The sequence below is a fragment of the Argiope bruennichi genome, chromosome 9, assembly GCF_947563725.1.
Source record: "Argiope bruennichi chromosome 9, qqArgBrue1.1, whole genome shotgun sequence".
NCBI lineage: Eukaryota > Metazoa > Arthropoda > Arachnida > Araneae > Araneidae > Argiope > Argiope bruennichi.
In genome coordinates, this window is record NC_079159.1 from 21,900,976 (window position 1) to 21,919,879 (window position 18,904).

At 28.9% G+C, this 18,904-nt stretch overlaps 1 protein-coding gene across 1 annotated transcript in view; it reads left to right on the plus strand.

Moving 5' to 3' along the window:
* LOC129984900 (synaptogenesis protein syg-2-like) overlaps positions 1-18,904 on the plus strand; it is a 170,145-nt gene that overhangs the window by 34,144 nt on the left and 117,097 nt on the right. Inside the window, exon 2 of the mRNA XM_056094854.1 lies at positions 4,667-4,777. Coding sequence (XP_055950829.1) covers positions 4,667-4,777 — 111 coding nt within the window. The remainder of the gene's footprint in view (positions 1-4,666; positions 4,778-18,904) is intronic.

The window sequence follows — 18,904 nt, forward strand, 5'->3', positions numbered from 1 at the left end:
AATTTCAATGATTTTCAATGTATTTATGTCTTTAAAATCTCAATATATACATTGCTTGAACCACTGTTCATGAATTTCTTCATCTACGCTGCACACTGTTATATTATGCAATAGCATAAACGTCTGATTAAGCTATGCTTAAGACATCATTAGCAATATATAAAATTATATATAGATTAAGGATTTAGTTTTAATCAATAAATTTGTTTTTAGAATTTATTAGAATTTTGACATTCCCTGAATCCTTAAATAAAACACAAAGATTTGGTTTGTTAAAAGAATTGAATTTAAAACTAATCGAGGATGACATTATTTAAACATCAGATTATATAGTTTCAGGATTTTTCAAATTAAAAAAAAATGCTGTCATACCAAAGGAAACTTCTCCTTATAAATGATATGTAAAGCGTGTAGTATAGAAATGCATATATTTATATTTTTAAAGATAATCTAATTTTAATGTTTTTCTTCTTCAAATATTTTTTTACATCTCTTGAAAATGATGAGGAACTATTGGGATATTTGTTCCTCTTATTATAACTAATTATTCCTCTAATATTAATTTCTTTTTTTCCTTTTGAAATCTAAGAGTTCATTTCTGACGAATAATATAAATAAATAATTTCAAAAATGTCTTTTCTATTTACTGCAATCTTAAAAAAATAATTGAAAACATATTCATTATCATGAGTATTATCTTTACTGTCAGAAAATGGTGAGCAACAATGCTTGCTTGAATTGCTTAAGATTAATTGAATTTGGCATAGTAGATGCAAATACAATTTGGTTGAAACAAGTCACTCTTGTTATTAAATCCAAAAAAAAAAGTATATATATTTTGAAATCCAAGAAGTAATTTCTGGAAAACAATGTGAATAAATTATTTCAAAAATGACTTTCATATTTAATGCAAACTTAGAAAATAATTGAAAACATATTCATTATTATGAGAATTTTCTTTACTGTCAGAAAATGGTGAGTAACAATACTTGCTTGAATTGCTTAAGATTAATTGAATTTGGCATAGTAGATGCAAATACAATTTGGTTGAAACAAGTCACTCTTGTTATTAAATCCAAAAAAAAAAGTATATATATTTTGAAATCCAAGAAGTAATTTCTGGAAAACAATGTGAATAAATTATTTCAAAAATGACTTTCATACTTAATGCAAACTTAGAAAATAATTGAAAACATATCCATTAATGTGAGCCTTTTCTTTACTGCCAATAAAAAATGTACACTGATATTTGCTTGATTTTCTTAAGATGAATTGAATTTGGCGTAGTATATGCAAATACAGTAAGTCACTCTTATTATTAAATCCAAAAAAAAAAAAAAAAAAAAAAAACATATTTTGAAATCCAAGAAGTAATTTCTGGAAAACAATGTGAAAAAATTATTTCAAAAATGACTTTCATACTTAATGCAAACTTAGAAAATAATTGAAAACATATCCATTAATGTGAGCCTTTTCTTTACTGCCAATAAAAAATGTACACTGATATTTGCTTGATTTTCTTAAGATGAATTGAATTTGGCGTAGTATATGCAAATACAGTAAGTCACTCTTATTATTAAATCCAAAAAAAAAAAAAACATATTTTGAAATCCAAGAAGTAATTTCTGGAAAACAATGTGAAAAAATTATTTCAAAAATGACTTTCATACTTAATGCAAACTTAGAAAATAATTGAAAACATATCCATTAATGTGAGCCTTTTCTTTACTGCCAATAAAAAATGTACACTGATATTTGCTTGATTCTCTTAAGATGAATTGAATTTAGCATAGTATATGCAAATATAGCACAGATGAAAAAAATAACTCAAGTGATTAAACGGAAAAAATCCACTTTCAATAAATAAGAATTGTTCATTCTTTTATCTTTTCCTTTTTACCTTAAAAAGGAAACTCACCCCAAGTGTATCAAAGAAAATCAGGTATTCTTACAGCTGAGAGGGGGGGGGGAATAGCGGTGAACAATTTTGGAGGCGTCGGCGGGCATTACAAGCTGAAATGAGAAACGACGCTGATATTTTGATTCCTTAAATCTTCTACCGCTAATTTAGTTGTCAAACAGAAAGATAAATTGCCGAATATATTTTCTTATTCAAATAAAATGATCGGGGGAAATCCAAAAACTCTAACTAGCTCAGCGTCAGATAAGTAACTTATGCGATAAATTCTTAAGAAAGACAGTAAAATTATTCTTTCCTTAAAGCTCCCAAGATAGTATTTCTAGTAACATTTTTTAATGAATTCTTTTTTTTTGTTGATAAAAAGTAAAAACATAAGGCGCGTGGGTGTTTTGAATTATATATTTATAATAATCTTATTTCGTTGCTGTAAGTGTTTGCATTATAAATGAGAATTTTTTAAATAACTATTTTGCTGATTTAACTTTAGGTTTTTATTTAGCTCAAGTATAGTTACTTTTTTTTTCCATAAGTGGATTTGTTTTCCTTCAGATAAAGCTCATTTCAGTCACGCGTAAACAATTTTCTACTGTTTTTGAGAACTTAAATAAAAACAAAATTTTAATTAAGGGATAGAATGCTGAAATTTCGGAAGTAATCAGCACTGCTAGATTAAAAACTGGAAGTTAATTAGAAATATTTCGGAGGAAAAGCTCACTTCTTTGAAAACTGATTAGGTACAGGAATGTGTTAAAAATATGCAACATATTATTAAATTTACTTAATAATTATAAAAATCTAAATATTTTTACAAGAAGTTTGAAACCGCTTTTATATCATTTACCTTACATATTTCTATAAAAAAAGATTAAGTTTTGAACAAGTATCTAAATAAAATAGTCATAATATAAGGACTAATTGCATAATAATTAGCGAATCCATTTTCATCTTCCTAAATATTATGCAGGCAATTAAATTTTCGCTACTCTTTTCCCTAGTATGAGAATGAATTTTCTAAAATATCTTAGACTTTCAAATTATTTCTTTTGGTTTCTAAATTTAAGTGATCATTCTACCGTTTTATTTTCACTAAAAATAAATTAATAATTTTAAAAGTTCATTTACAGAGGAATTGAAATGATGATATTAATGTTTTCGTTTTTGTAACACTTCCGGAGGTATTTCGTAACTAGTGTTCGCCAATGAGATGTAAGGCATTGCGACCTTTTAAGGTTACAAATGGGAAGGGGAGGTTAATAAGTCTTTTATTGCTGAACATGCATGAAGGTTTAGGAGAGACTACTTCTGTTGGTTTAAAAAAAATCCGATTATTTATCTTGGATTTTTTTTTCTGCTTTTTACTTTCATGTATATGAAGTATTCAATAAAAAGTTATTGTAATCGTCAAAATATTCGACATACATATTGTAAAACTTCTTCGATGCAAAACTACCCGAGTTCCAAAAAAAAAACATTTTTGTTATTTTGTACTTATATTTGTCTGTCCATCAGCCTGTGAAATCGATAGTTCAAAAACATGAAGTCACAAATTTATATTACAAGGATGAAAAATTTGGTATATAGCATTCATACCAGATTTGTGGATTTCTGTCAAATTTTAGAATGGTGTACTACTGCCCAAATATAAATTACATGATATCTGCAAAAAGACGAGTGTTGAAAGACGAGCACAAATTTAACATTCAATGTGTAGATACTTATCTAATTTGGCGACAAATCCGTCAAACGTTTTGAGCATTTGTCGGTCTATACTTTCACATACACGTTAAAGCTGTAATTAAGAATGCAATGACTTGAATATTTGAAATTTGGTATCTGATTTTGTAATTACAAGAGTATTTCTCTGATAAATTTATTTTCAGTCAATCGGTAAAACGAATCCTCAAACATACAGGGTGTCCCAAAAAAATGTATACACATTTTAGCAGCTGATAACTAAGTTATTTCTTCTTTCTTTACTGACTGAACCCATTGAACCGAATGTTGAATTTGAAGAAAGGAAATTTATTCTAAAATGCTACTGGAAGTATGAAAATGGAGTAGAAGTGCAAACACAATTTAAGTGGGAGTTTAACAAAGAACCACCTACACGAGTTACCATCACTCGAATTAGAGATAAGTTTGAAGCTGATGGAACTGTTCAGGACGTCCATAAACCTGCAACAGTTGTTCAATTGAGGGCAACCATTGAACATGAATGTACGAATATCCCAAGGGAATTGTTCCATCATGTGTGCTTTTCCATCGCTTCGCGTTGTCAGCAGTGTCTGGAGCAGAACGGACATCAGTTTGAGAACATGCGACAACAAGACAATAGAATGATATTTGTAGAATCTTTTACATGTTGAAAATTATTCGAATTGTAATAAACCCCGAATGTACAATTATTTAAAGTGTGTATACATTTTTTTGGGACACCCTGTATATTCATGATTTTTGTTAGTGTGTGCATTAACTGTGTCCCAGCCATCAATAGATAGAAATAAAAATCGCCAATGATGGGCTTTTTAGCTATCGCTAGTGGCATTAGGCTCAAAATATACAGACATATTTATTAGATAACATACTTTCGCTGGTTCTGATCTGCTAACTGACTGATCTAATTTAAAAGTGTGGCTTCGTATTGTATTTAAAAGCTCATATGTTATTTCCAATTAAATATTATTTTTCTTCATAAAATGTATCGCCATGAAACAAATTCCCATTAAAATTATTGTTTATTTTCAGTTCCCCCAGGAGTTCCCATTATAAAGGATTACAATGGAAAAATGCTGAGTGGAGTGATCGGCCCTTTCAGCGAAGGTGACAGTTTGCATCTGATTTGCGAAGCTGAAGGAGGTTTGTATTGATTTTGCAATTACTTGATTACAATGTTGGTACTGTTTGCAATATACAAATCGACTTGCGGAAGAGAAAATTATAGTTGAAGCAAGAACCCCTAATTTCACAATCGATGTCTCACACTGATTTCACAATATTGTAAAAATAAAATTAGTTGCTGCATAAAAACGCTACACTTTTAAGAAAGGAGTTGATAAAAAGATTTTGATTGTTCATAAAACCGAACCTGAAAATATTTTTTAGCGATATATCAAAATGATAAAGAAACATTATAAATAAAGAAAGTAATTTAAAAAGAACTAAAATGACAGATAATTTTAGATATTACAATATATAAATTGAATAGACATTTTGAAGAAGGAAATGAATGCCAATAAATAAAATCCCTCTCCCAATACTGTACAAAACTTGTGCTCTCTTTTAGCTACAAAAATAAGCGAAAATAACTATCTAACTGTAGTTAAGAATTTGATTAAAAAAACAATAAATATAAAAAAATATGATTTTTAAAAAAAAATTCCCCTGAGAATTATTTTTTGATTTCTATAAATTGCAGAATTAAATACTTGCCTTCATGCCTAATAAAATGATTCTATTATATATTTGTGTTTTGTGGATTGCGTGAAATAAGTGAATACAAAATCAGACATAATCAACGGAAAATTCACAATTTAGCAATCATAAATTTAATCATTAAACAATATTTTATGTCCTGATGTCAAAATTTCGATTTTTACACAATTCACTTAAAATCCACTAAGTTCAAAAAATTAATTAAATTAAATTAATTAAAGACTGTTTGCGAATGCCAAATGTGGAAGATGAGGCGAATTTCATATGTCATTTTTGGGGATTCAATCGTTTACATAACCATTCCATTCTTGCAGAACAGTTCCACCTTCTAGAGTAATATGTTATCATGCCACAAAAATGGGGAAATACTAGAGACATTTTCTTAACACGAATTGAAACTTCAATTTTTGGATAAACATTGCTTATAGCTCCACTACAAGTAAAATTGAAAAAGTAAAATTATTTTTGAATAACAATATTGTAAAAAGAAATTTTGTACTGCTTTCTCCTCTTCCTTTCCTTTGATATCAACTTTAAATTTAATCTTGCCGTATCACATACTGATTAGTCATAGTAATCAGTGCTCAAAATGCCATGTACTAATATCTATGAACCATGAACTAGACTTTACCAACTAATTAGTTCTAGAATTCCCGAATTTTCGAAAAGTTATTATTATTTTCTTTCTCATTAGGATTTCTTCCTCAGTTTTAGAAACTGACCAGATCTTCATATACCTATAAGGAAACCTAAACTTTATTTTAAGATTGGTGCATGAAATTATTTTTGAAATTGATGGAATCTGGAGAATTTCATCATCATTTGTCCTGTAAAGATTGAATGCTATGTAAATGCTATACAGTCAGTTAACAAATAAAAATTTTCATTTTTCCCCATTTATCTTGGGTGCTTGTCTCAGGAAATTATTAGACAAAATAATCGAGACTTATGTTAAATCCATATCAAGCAAAAATTGAAAAAGTAATTAGGGAAATCATCTTTATTTCAATTATTTCATTTAAATAATGAAAAGAAAATATTAAATTAATTCGTTTCTCTTTTCTATTCTGCTATTCATATGTATAATTTTGATACAATTACAGCTTGACTAATAATTATGTTGAGAGTGGTGTTAGTCCTGATATAGATCAATGCCTTTTATTTTGTTCTTTTTATTCTAACGCAAGTTTCAACTTCATTCTCATGTCTTTACGAGAAATCTCTTATCAGTACTGAGATGATTGATCGGCAGACGATAATTCTCTTCACCCCGAGTTTCCTCTTAGACTATTTCTGGAAGATTGTTTACTATATTCAAAGATAAAAAAAAAATAGTTGCAATAAACCAGTCAAATATCTTTCTTTATTCTGCATCATTCATTGGATCTCCATGACAAAGGTATTTAAGGCGATAAAACTTCTAAAAATATTTATATATAAAGTGAGACGGCTATCGGTGGCATATGGTCTTACCAGTAAAGTTTTATTGTAATAAAATAAATATGGTGATATGGGGTTCAAAGTGATTTTGATTTTCTTTTTTTTTACATTTGCACTGCTGTTGAAACTATCTGAGCTGATATTTTGTAACTTACTAATATACAGGGTGGTCCAAAAAAAACTTCCCCTATATATGAAACCCTAGCGGACTATCCGCTCAACCAATCGAACCAAAATTTCAGACATGGTTGTTTCAAGGTATGCGCTGGAGATTGTGATGATTCTAAACAACGCAGAACTCACGGTTACGGTTACAGTGAGAGAATTTTGAAATTTTCGAATGGCAACACCCACTTTTTCCTTGAGCAAATTGATCAGCGTATTGAAAAACCACAAATGGCGTTGGAACGATTAGCGTGTGACGAAAATTGCCGCCGTAAAGCATATGCAAAGAAGAGCATTATAAAGGAATAATGACAACACAGAGAAGAAAAAGAAAAAAAGTTTTTATTGGAATGGAAAGTTATAATTACAGGTTTTCAACGTGTTCATCTTCGCAGGCGACAACGCATTGCATTCGGGAGATTGTGGATAACAATGGCGAACGTAACATGAAAGGAGGAATCTGCATAACTCCACGTGTTATGAAATCTTGCAATTCTGGCACCTCTCGTAGACCAGGCGTATACACCTTAGATTTCAGATAACCCCAGAACCAGAAATCCATAGGAGTGAGTCGGGGGATCGCGGTGGCCACGAAACTGCAAAGTTACTAGAGATGACACTATCACCAAAGTGTTGTTGCAGCACTGGTCGAACACATTGGGAAACGTGTGAAGGAGCCCCATCTGGCATCCATACAATGTCCCTAATGACATTTCGTTGCTGCAATTCAGGAATAACGGAATTCTGCAACTGTGTCAGAATTGCAAGATGCCATAACACGTGAAGTTATGCAGATTCCTCCTTTCATGCTACGTTCGGCATTGTTGTCCACATTCTCCCGAATGCAATGCGTTGTCGCCTGCGAAGAGGAACACGTTGAAAACCTGTAATTATAACTTTCCATTCCAATAAAAACTTTTTTCTCTTTACTCTCTGTGTTGTCATTATTCCTTTATAATGCTCTTTTTTGCATATGCTTTACGGCGGCAATTTTCATCACACGCTAATCGTTCCAACGCCATTTGTGGTTTTTCAATACACTGATCAATTTGTGCAAGGAAAAAGTGGGTGTTGCCATTCGAAAATTTCAAAATTCTCTCACTGTAACCGTAACCGTGAGCTCTGCGTTGTTTAGAATCATCACAATCTCCAGCGCATACCTTGAAACCGCCATGTCTGAAATTTTGGTTCGATTGGTTGAGCGGATAGGCCGCTATGGTTTCATATATAGGGGAAGTTTTTTTGGACAACCCTGTATATAAATGTTGTAAAAATTGAAATTTTAAATGAAAACCTTTCTAATGAATTTAGATAAATTGAATTTTTGAAAAATAACAATTATATTTACGAAACAAAAGTTCTAAATAAAATAACAATTATATTTACAGAACAATAATTCTAAATAAAATAACAATTATATTTACCCAACAATAGTTCTAAATAAAAATAACAATTATATTTACGAAACAATAATTCTAAATAAAATAACAATTATATTTTCCCATCAATAATTCTAAATAAAATAACAATTATATTTACAAAACAATAAATCTAAAAAAATAACAATTACATTTACCCATCAATAATTCTAAATAAAAAGCAATTATATTTACGAAACAATAATTCTAAATAAAATAACAATTATATTTACCCATCAATAATTCTAAATAAAATAACAATTATATTTACCCATCAATAATTCTAAATAAAATAACAATTATATTTACCCATCAATAATTCTAAATAAAATAACAATTATATTTACTCAATAATAATTCTACGAAAAAAAAAATCTGCCTATTTTTCATAATCTTGGAATAATGTTTTTTTATTATTTCAGTACCACATTTTGTCAACAGTTATTAAAACCCTCCATTTCGGGTATAATTTGAGAGCGACATCATGTTAGTTTTAAAACATGATAAACATGATATGAATTTTTCTGTAGAATTGTGTGTTATAAAGTAATTTCTGTTTCATAAATGTTTATCCTGTTATATCATCTGAAATTAAGGAGAGTTATCCGAGTAAGAGAGTAAGATGATTGTCACTGATTTTGCAGAAGTGTGCGGAAGAACTAAACTGAAATTCAGTATCAGGGATTAGCTGCTTTCTCTACATTTTAATGACTCCATTGTGAGAATTATTGCAAATCTTATGTGAAATATTGCGTTTGTGACTCTAATCTAATGTGAATCTGTTGCGAAAACATATTTTACAACTTTGGCATAACGGATGCATTTTGTATCTGAACGTTGGATCTGCTGACGTGAGCTTTAATGTCATAGTTGAGTTATTGGTTTCGTTTATTATAAAGGTCTGTTCAATACGGACAGCTCATTATGATCATGAAATATTGCTAATGAATCTGAAAGTAAATGTTCTCTTAAGAAAATGGTTTCGGTAAAATAACTGGATAATGAAAAATGTGGCCTAGTAAATTTTATACTAAATCTTGAATTAAGATGAACTTTTTTTTGTAAATTTAAATAATTTGTATTCCATCAGAAAGACTTTATCGTAGTTGTTAAAACGTATCAATTGCAGTTGAAATATAGAACTAGTATAGAAATAGCACACAGTTTTTAAATACTTTAGTAATTCAAATTCTTCTGAAATTGCCTAATAACACATTCATTATATTAATTAAAGACTATGCAGTTTTTCAATTGATCTCAGTTTAGAACCATAACCAAAATCAAAATAAATAAAGAATTTCTCTGGTTCTTCATTTCAAAAAGTCTTTTGGAAATAAATAACATGCATCACTAAAAATTTAATAATTCCATTATAATTTTCCACACACTTCACTTAATACAACTCTATAATAGTAAGATGAATTGTGGATCATCTTGCATAATTCAGAAATAGGCTTAAAGTGGAGGAATAAAATAAATTGCGAACACAATATGATTAATGTAAGATATCATTTCGTTACATTTATCCAAGAGAAGGCATCACAGGTGCGTGGTTGAGAAATTGCAAAATTAATAACAGATTCTCGCTTTCCCTTGAATTTGAAAGTGGTGCCAGATACAGATACCTGTATTTCGATGACGGAATGTGCATCTTGTGTAAACAGGTTGTCATGATCGCTGATAACCATTAGATATTTACTCTGAATACTCTCAGCAGCAGCACTCATTAAAATAGCTCGGTAAGAGAGTAAAGAGATTGATTGTAACAATAAACGGTTAAAAATTTCGTAAGAGATAAAATAAACATAAATCTCTTAACTATTATTGCAGATCAAAAATAATGACTAAGAAAGGTGAAAACTCTGAATTGTAAGCTGGAAATAAATAATTCAAAATAAATGGCAGTTGATAAATAGCTTAATAAACGTTTCAATTCTAAACATCAGTATTACTAATTTTTATTAGCATAATACATAGCTGTTACTATAAATTTCAAATAATTCTTTCTTGATTAGATTAAAAAGTATTTTTTTTTTAAATCTTAAATGCAGCATAACACGCGTGAAGAATTCTGAGTAAAAAAAAAAAAAATCAACTATTGAGATTTCTGAAGGTCAAATGCTTTAATTGCCTGATTGTGTGTTTAATGCTAATTAACTTTTCAATGTTAATGTGTGTATAACATTCATTGGGGCAAATTTGGTTGAAAAAGCTAGAGCAAATAGTTTTTCTAATTTTCTTTTAGTGTATTTTTCTTTCTAAATGCATTCAGAATTCAATTACTTGCTTTGAACTATGTAAAATTATTAGATTTTTTGAAAGAATAATTACTATTTTTTTTCAAAGTACTGAATATCATTTTTTTTATATTAAGAATTTAAAGGTTTTTATTGCTACAAACTTTTGATAAAGCACAGAATTCCGAAATTTTTAATTAGCCCTCAAGCAGTGAGACATTTTTAATTTTATTTTAGAATGAAATTTATAAGTTCGTCTTCTTTAGTAAGCAAAAGTAAAGTTAATTCAGTGTTACTAAATAATAATCTAATGAAATATTCTTTTATAAATGAATATATCCTTCAGTGTGAAAAGAAAAAAACAATTAATTCATTTCTGACTCAAAGACATTTATTTAATAAAATCGTCTTATAAAACACTAATTAATAGTTTGAAAATATAGATTACATTTCTTGAAAAACAACAACCAAAATATATTAAAATTTATTTGTTGTTGATAGATGTCTAGGTAAATCTTCCAAGACTAAATCTTATGATCTTATCATAGTCTTAAACCTTCAATCATCATGTAACCATTTAGCAACACATTTTTATTTCCATTTATAAGCTTCACATTACTGTTTCAGAGGGCAGCAATGAGTGATTGTAAATCTTTTTTTAATTGCGTTTTGAGAAACATGTGAAGAATGCACCGATATATGACAAGAGTGGAATTGGAATTACAAGGGTATTCAAATGAAAAGGTACAAAACGACAAGGTGGATATAAATGAAGGATTTATTCAAAGTATACACCAAAGGTCTGAGCACAACGATCCCACTGATTAACGAGCCGAATGATTCCTTGTTCCTGTGGGGTGACGAGACCCAGTCCTTCACAGCGTCCTTGAGTTCGCCGTTCGAGTTGAAGCTCTTCCCCTTTCGGATGCTTTTTCAGGACCATTAACTCCGATGTGTACTGTGAGACACTCCGAAGACTACGCAGGTACATCAAGAACAAAAGACCGAGGCTACGAACTGAAAGTGTGGTTTTGTCCCATGATAACGCACGTCCACAGGTCTCCAGGATCACATATAACATAATGCCATCCTGTGCCCCGGTGCCTATAACACTAAATTATTTAATCAGTTGGAAGAGCACAAGATGGAAGGAAGAAGAAAAAGAAAAAAAGTAGCGGAAAGAAAGAGACGACAAACTATAGAAGGATCTCCAGAGAGAATCACATCGGTGTCAAATCCTACACGACTGTATTCAATTTTTGATGAAGTAATAACTAAACGGAGGGGGCAAGAATACTTTAACAAATGGTGACTATGGGTTCAACTTACAGGGAAATGAGATCACTCATGAAAAGGAAAAAATTGAAAAATTACATTGTGAACATCTGTATGACATGTATAAGCATATAAACAAGCACTGTAGAGTCAAAAATCTGTAGAGTCCGTCTGGGTCCTGTGTTTTGTTTTCATTTGTGAGAACTGCACTTTTGACGGGATTTTGAGCACTTTTGAAGGAGTAATTTCGCCTGATTTTGACAAGTGGCATTTTGGTCTGTTATTGTATAGTCTTGAAGAGGTCTTCAAGACTATACAATAACATGTATAGTCTTGAAGACCTAACTAAATCATGTGTATGAATATGATTTAGTATGGAGTGGATCTTGCCGCATGAAAGGGTATTCGATGCCACTCTCCTGTATCATTCTTCTTCCAGACTTGTTTCTGGCTTTCTCATGTGCCATGACAGATTCAGTAAGCATTCGGTGGCAGAGTTGGCCAGATGGAATCTGTATAGGTATGTCGAGAATGGACCGTGTCCAGTGAAGAAAAGGCATTCCCTCTGTTACAGTTGGCCGCGTAGAGAGAAACGTTTGGTATTATGTTGAATGTGGACCGAATGTTTCATATTCTTCCCATTCCTTTTGCCATCTTGTCATCATCTAGGTTCAGATGACATTTGGGAAGCTTCATTACATTTCGATCTTGATTAGCACTTGCACCTATTTTGGCCAGTTTGTACGTCGCTTCATTCCCGTCATAGCCTACATGCGCCTTGATCTATGAGATTTTAATGTGAGGATTTGCAAGAAGAATGGAGAATGTATCTATTGCTAATTGGCTATTGGAGTTTGGAGAAACTGGCCAAGTTCAAGTGGGAGCAGCTCGACCACCCTCACTACAGTTCGGAATGTCACCCTGCGATTTACAAATGTCTGGTCCCCTGAAGAAACGCTTCAACTCGGATGGCGAACTCAAGGAAGAAATGTGAAAGATTTGTCTCGTCATGGCCATAGAAATTCTGGGAACAGGGAACCCTTCGGCTCGTTAATCAATGGGATCGTTGTGCTTAGACCTTTGGTGTATACTTTGAATAATGTTTTCATTTCTATCCACTCGTTTCGTACCTTTTAATATGAACACACCTTGTAGATTTAAACTGGAAACTTAGGAAAATACCAATGTTTCTGTCTTATGAATAATTCTGCCATTAAAAATACTATAACAATATTTTATATCTATTGTGAAAAACATGTTGATAAAAATGGACTTTTATTTTTATAGAAGAATTTTTATAACGTGATTTATGTCCCTAAGATATTGTTTAAATTCACAATGTAGCCAATTGTCACATTTCAATTGTTTTGTCAAAATTTCATAAAAAAAAGAACAAAAATTCTTTTTACTAAATTGCCTATACAGCTATATAAAACACATATATTTTTTAGTAAAAAAATGAAAAGTCATGCATTTTAGTTAAATTATATGTAAATTATATACAAGGTCTTAATTATTGAATTTGAAATGCAATTATTTCGGCGTTTATTATTGCAAAAATGTCAAAGCCATTTATTAATTCTACATTTATTAAAGCAAAAATGAAAATAAGGTAACCGAAATTTGCAATATGGATTCGCTAAAAAAATGTTAAAACATTAATGTCAAAATTATTTAATGGTTAACGTCAAAAAAAGTTAAAGCTGTTTTATCGTTAACATTAAAAATATCTTATAATAATAATAATAAAAAAAAATGTAAAAGTCATTTTGTCTTACTACAGTCATTTTGAAATCTGAAATCCGACACGTTTCATAAAGCCAAAGAAAAATTTTTATAGCATTTCTGATATGAAAGTTGGATTACTCAACAGATGTCGTCAAGAAAATCTTTAAACATTATCATTATAATGAATAGACATTGCAATTTTATCATAAATGCACTTTTGAATTATGAGAAGTATTCATAAAGGTCATTAAAAGAATGAAGTAAAGATTGAGAAGATGAAGTACTACTTTAAAAAGATGAAATAAAAATTAAAATGATGAAGTATTTCAAAAAAGATGAAGGCAAGATTAAAAACGTCAATTATTTCAGCTCAATAAAAAAATCAAAAATGGTAATTTTCAGTACTTGGTAACGCATATTTATTCTTTAGGGAAAGTAACTACTCAACATATTTCACTGATTTCAAGAGCGCATTGGATTGGAGTAAGATAATTTAGAAAGCCTTTCCTTTTGATGAAAATTATTTTATATTTAAATTATAGTTTTTAATTAAAGTATATAAATAATTTTCAAATATTATAAAACTATGTTTGATTTACAATTTTCGTTTCCATTTATAATTTTGTGTCAGAGAAAAGATGAAAATGATGTGTGTACGGTATATAAAAAGCAAAATTCCTTATTACATCTCGCAATTTAGTTAAACTTAGAAAAAAACAGTTATTAGGTTTTGCTTCGCTAATATAAAAGCGATATTTAAGAATATTGAAAATAAATATCAGAACTCGGAAAATGTTAAATACAAAACTAATTTATTTACTAATATATAAATTATATCCTAATATAATATGTTATATAAGTTATATCCTAATAATAAATTATATCCTAATATATAGTTAATAACCTAAAATGTATGCCAGCTAACATGCAGTAACAACAGAAATAAATTTATTTTTTATCTTATTTTTTAATCGCATTCCTATAAGCAATTAGTATTTGTTTTAAACTGTCAGAATTCGAAATAAATGATTAATTATTTTTAGAGCAAATATAATTGCTATAAATATCATTATAAAATTGAAATTAATTATAAAAACATTTAATTTTTCTATTAATTTCTACCAAAAAATTGCTTTTTTTTATAACAACCAGAGAAAAGAATTCATTTAATTAATTTAATCTATGTCTTTTAATCTCTTAATCTTTTTCATTAAATACTAAAACGGCTTAGAGCTTGCTTCCATTGATCGGTTTTCTTTCTTTTAAAAAAATACATTTTTTTTTAGTAACATCCATGGATTATTTGAAGTTGCCCGGGAAAATGTTGTGCTGTGCCCATTTTCTCAGTTTGATTAAAAAGGTAATACCTAATCAACGTTTTTACTCAATAGAATAAAAAGGAATATTCTTGCAACAATTAATCTACAAGCAGCAAAAAATGAAGGAGAAAACTTTTTTTTATACTGAAATGTGATACACGGACATTATTATGGTGATATATCACATATTACAAATGAATTATAAGAAATGTTCATTTCATTCTTCACATTTTTCAATTTTTGTGTCCTTTTTCCTGCGAAATGTCGAATATATACTGTTTTATTTCATGGAAGGGCACTAATTTCCTTCAACTTCACTTCCCAAATTGTAAATCATTACATGGATATTAAATTGCATATTTTATTGCATTGCCATAATTAAAGAATAAGACTACAACAAACATTGTATTATTTTCCTTAAAATCAATTTATAAAGTTTTAACTGGGAGATAGTGTTCCAGATACATTAATGATTGAAAGATTGCGATTGCAAGTTTTGATTTTGCAGGATGTCTATTTAATTTGTGGCTTTGTCTGAAAAAAAATTTCTAGGGTAATAATGAGTCTAATCTATGCATACAATATATAAAAATACTTTTGGTCTTTAAATTTGTAATTAAATAAAAGTACTGATTACTTAAGTAAATTTAACTTGGTTGAAGATGCAAAGATACCTTAAATGTCATTTACGATCACATATGGAAAGAAATACAATAAATACCCTGAAAATGCCATATCATTTTATTCTGTTCTTAAATGTAATCTAATACAAAGGCCTCTTAAATGTAATTGAATACAAATATGTTATTTTAGGTGTTTGACTTTTACGTAACTCATTACATGTTCAAGTGTTTTTTTTTTTTTTTTTTTTTTTTTTTTTTTTTTTTCTGACCAACAGATTAAAAATTTGGAAGAAAAGCGTATTTTAGAAAGGTACATTAATATGAATGTAATCTAAATTTTTCAAATCTCAAAATTAAAAAAAATACAATTAAGAAATATTTCAGACATAAATGGTATGGAGATGAATATTATGAAAATAAATTCATGGGTTCAGAACAAATATATAAGAACATGTAAAACAATCTGCGAAGGACATTAAATGCAAAATAAAAGCCCTTTTAAATTTTCAGCTACAAGTATTCTCAAGAATTAAAACCACATGATAGAAATTTCCTTTAAAACAATAATTTATGAATGTCATATAAAATTTATTAAATTAGGTAATATCTACAGTTTATCCATCATTTAAACTTTTCAGAGTAAAATATTGCAAAATAATCAACTAAACGTTTTATAATATAATATTTTAGAAAGGATTTATCCGTTAAATTTACATTCGGGAGTCATAATTTCTAAATTTATGAACTGAAAATTGATAAGACTAAATAATGAATATGAGTATTAAAGAATATGTTTAATATTTAAGAGGGATTAAATGTGCTTCGTTTCGAAGCTATAAAGCCATAATCGAATTCAATCCATTGGAAGTTAATATTTCATTTGTAATCTAATTAAATTTACGAAGATGACTAAAAGAAAAATTATTGGTGCATTTTAGTAATTATTTATAACTATGTTGCATTTTTGGTGAACGATTTTTTTGCATAGATTACGAAATATTTAAGTTCCTAATTATTACTAAATATTTCAGTTGTTTAAAAGCTCAGTTGTTGTTGTTTTTAATTTCAGTTGTTTGTTGTTTCAGTTTTAGTTACTAAATATTTCAGTTGATTTTTTAATAAAATAGTTTGAAATTTCAAATTTTGATTGACATATAACTTACATTATTTCGGAAGTCTTACATCATTCTGTAGTTTGCATTGTGTTTTGCATTTTACCTATATTTCCGTTTTAATGTTTACGCATCCTAATATATTACATTACAAATCAGCATCATTTAAAGATGAAACTGTTTTACAATATTTCTATTATTAATTGATTCTGAACTTAAAACTTTATTTTACATAAAACAAAACAAAAACAAAAAAAAAACTGGCTTTATATTGAAACTTAATTATGAAAAAAAACCCGAACCTTCATATCTTGATAACTAAGGGAAAGAGACCAAGATTAAATATTATAATCAACAGTGCGAATTGTTTATAAGATGTTAAAATCATTTTTCTATTGTAAACGTTTCGTAAACACTAAAATTTCCCTTAACTTTCGAGTAAAAAAAAAATCATATTAATAATTAAAGAACAGCTCCGAAGTGCACATTCCCACCCTCCAAAGTAAAAATGTGTCTAGTTTGGTCTCTTAAGATAAAATGATCTATAATGTAAGGCGTCAACACACGCTCAGAGGTTATTATTAATAGAGTTGTTGATAAATGGCAGTGCAGTAAACAACTTGATTTTCTAAAAATAGAGCAAAATCTTATTACTAAAGAAAGGGCCACTGCTGTATGATTAAAACACTATATGAATGAGCAAAGCAATGTACGGATCTGCTAAATTTCAAAGAATAGAATGTATTCCTACGCATTACGCATTTTCTAACTGTAAATCATATTTTTAAATGAATAAGAAAGACAACAATAGAAATAATTATTATACGAAAGCTTTTAAGTCTTTAAATAAAAATGAACGAATCAAACAACAGTTATTATAAATCTAGTTTTCCTTCGTCTCCACAACACGATGATTTGTGTTGTTCTATGATATGAAGGTCATAATGATCATGCGTCAAATCGATGCTAATATTTTAAAATCGAAAAAAGTATGAAATTCTGTCTAGTTATAAAAGGCAATAAAGGGAAAAAAGCGATTTATTTACAAGTGCTCATTACCATTTAATAATGGAAGAATTTGATAATAAAAAAAATGATTTCCATGAAATAAAACTAGTTCCCCAAAGAAAAAAAAGAAATCATTCTTATAATTTTGTTTTGTGGTCAATTTGTTTTGCTGCGAATATAATTGCACAATTTCTGCAATAAATCCTTATTAAAACAAAGCCTTTTAATCTTCAGTAGTCTAAACAATCTAGCTTTCAGTCAAACCAAACTAACTTCAATCAGAGGCTATCTGAATTGGCTGAAATTCGAAGTTTCGGAAATCCACCCAATATACACATACAATATCTCACTGGACATAACTAGATTACAGTGCATTATTGCTAGGGCATATGAATGAGCACGCGTATCATGTGGAGATGGAGGAGGTGTTACATTGGTGACAAGGGATGATTATGGCAGTCTTCTCATGTACAGAGAGTATATGGCAGGTATACGACAAGTTAATCGTTTTTGAGTGTAGTGATAAAGACCATAATAAATAAAAAAGCATGTTTTTTGTTGTTGTTTCAGATGACGAGAAATTGTAATACGTGATTTTGTATTTTTGAGATGATGTAAATATTTTAGAAAAATGTTCAGATAGTGTTAATGTTTTCATTTGGCAACATATCAAAATGTCAGAACAAGATTAGAACAAGAAAGAACAGAACAACTTATATCACTAATTTTATCGAAAGTGCAAAATAGTTTGGAAAATTAGAGAGTGCTATGTCTATATAATAATACATATAAATCCATTACGGATACGATTATAATATTTAAAATGTGCTAGGAGTTTTAAATGTCTTTTGTTTTTATAAAAAAACGAAACAAGCAGGTTGTCGGTCCCCCTTTATGGTGAAATCGTAGATAAAAATAACAAGATTTTTTAAATACAATTATTTATATTTTGCTTTGTGCGCAAGCATCAGATTGCCAATGTTCCTTCACAATAAAATCGAAGATCGATATTCCTTTGTAGAAAGCTGGGATTGGAAACAAAAAAAAAGTTTTGGATATATAATAGATATACAATGTTTTGGAAATGTATAACATATAGCATATATGTATAATGTATTAATATATATATATATATATATATATATATATATATATATATATATATATATATATATATATATATATATATATATATATTGTGACTACAAATGCAGTTCTGTATCAAA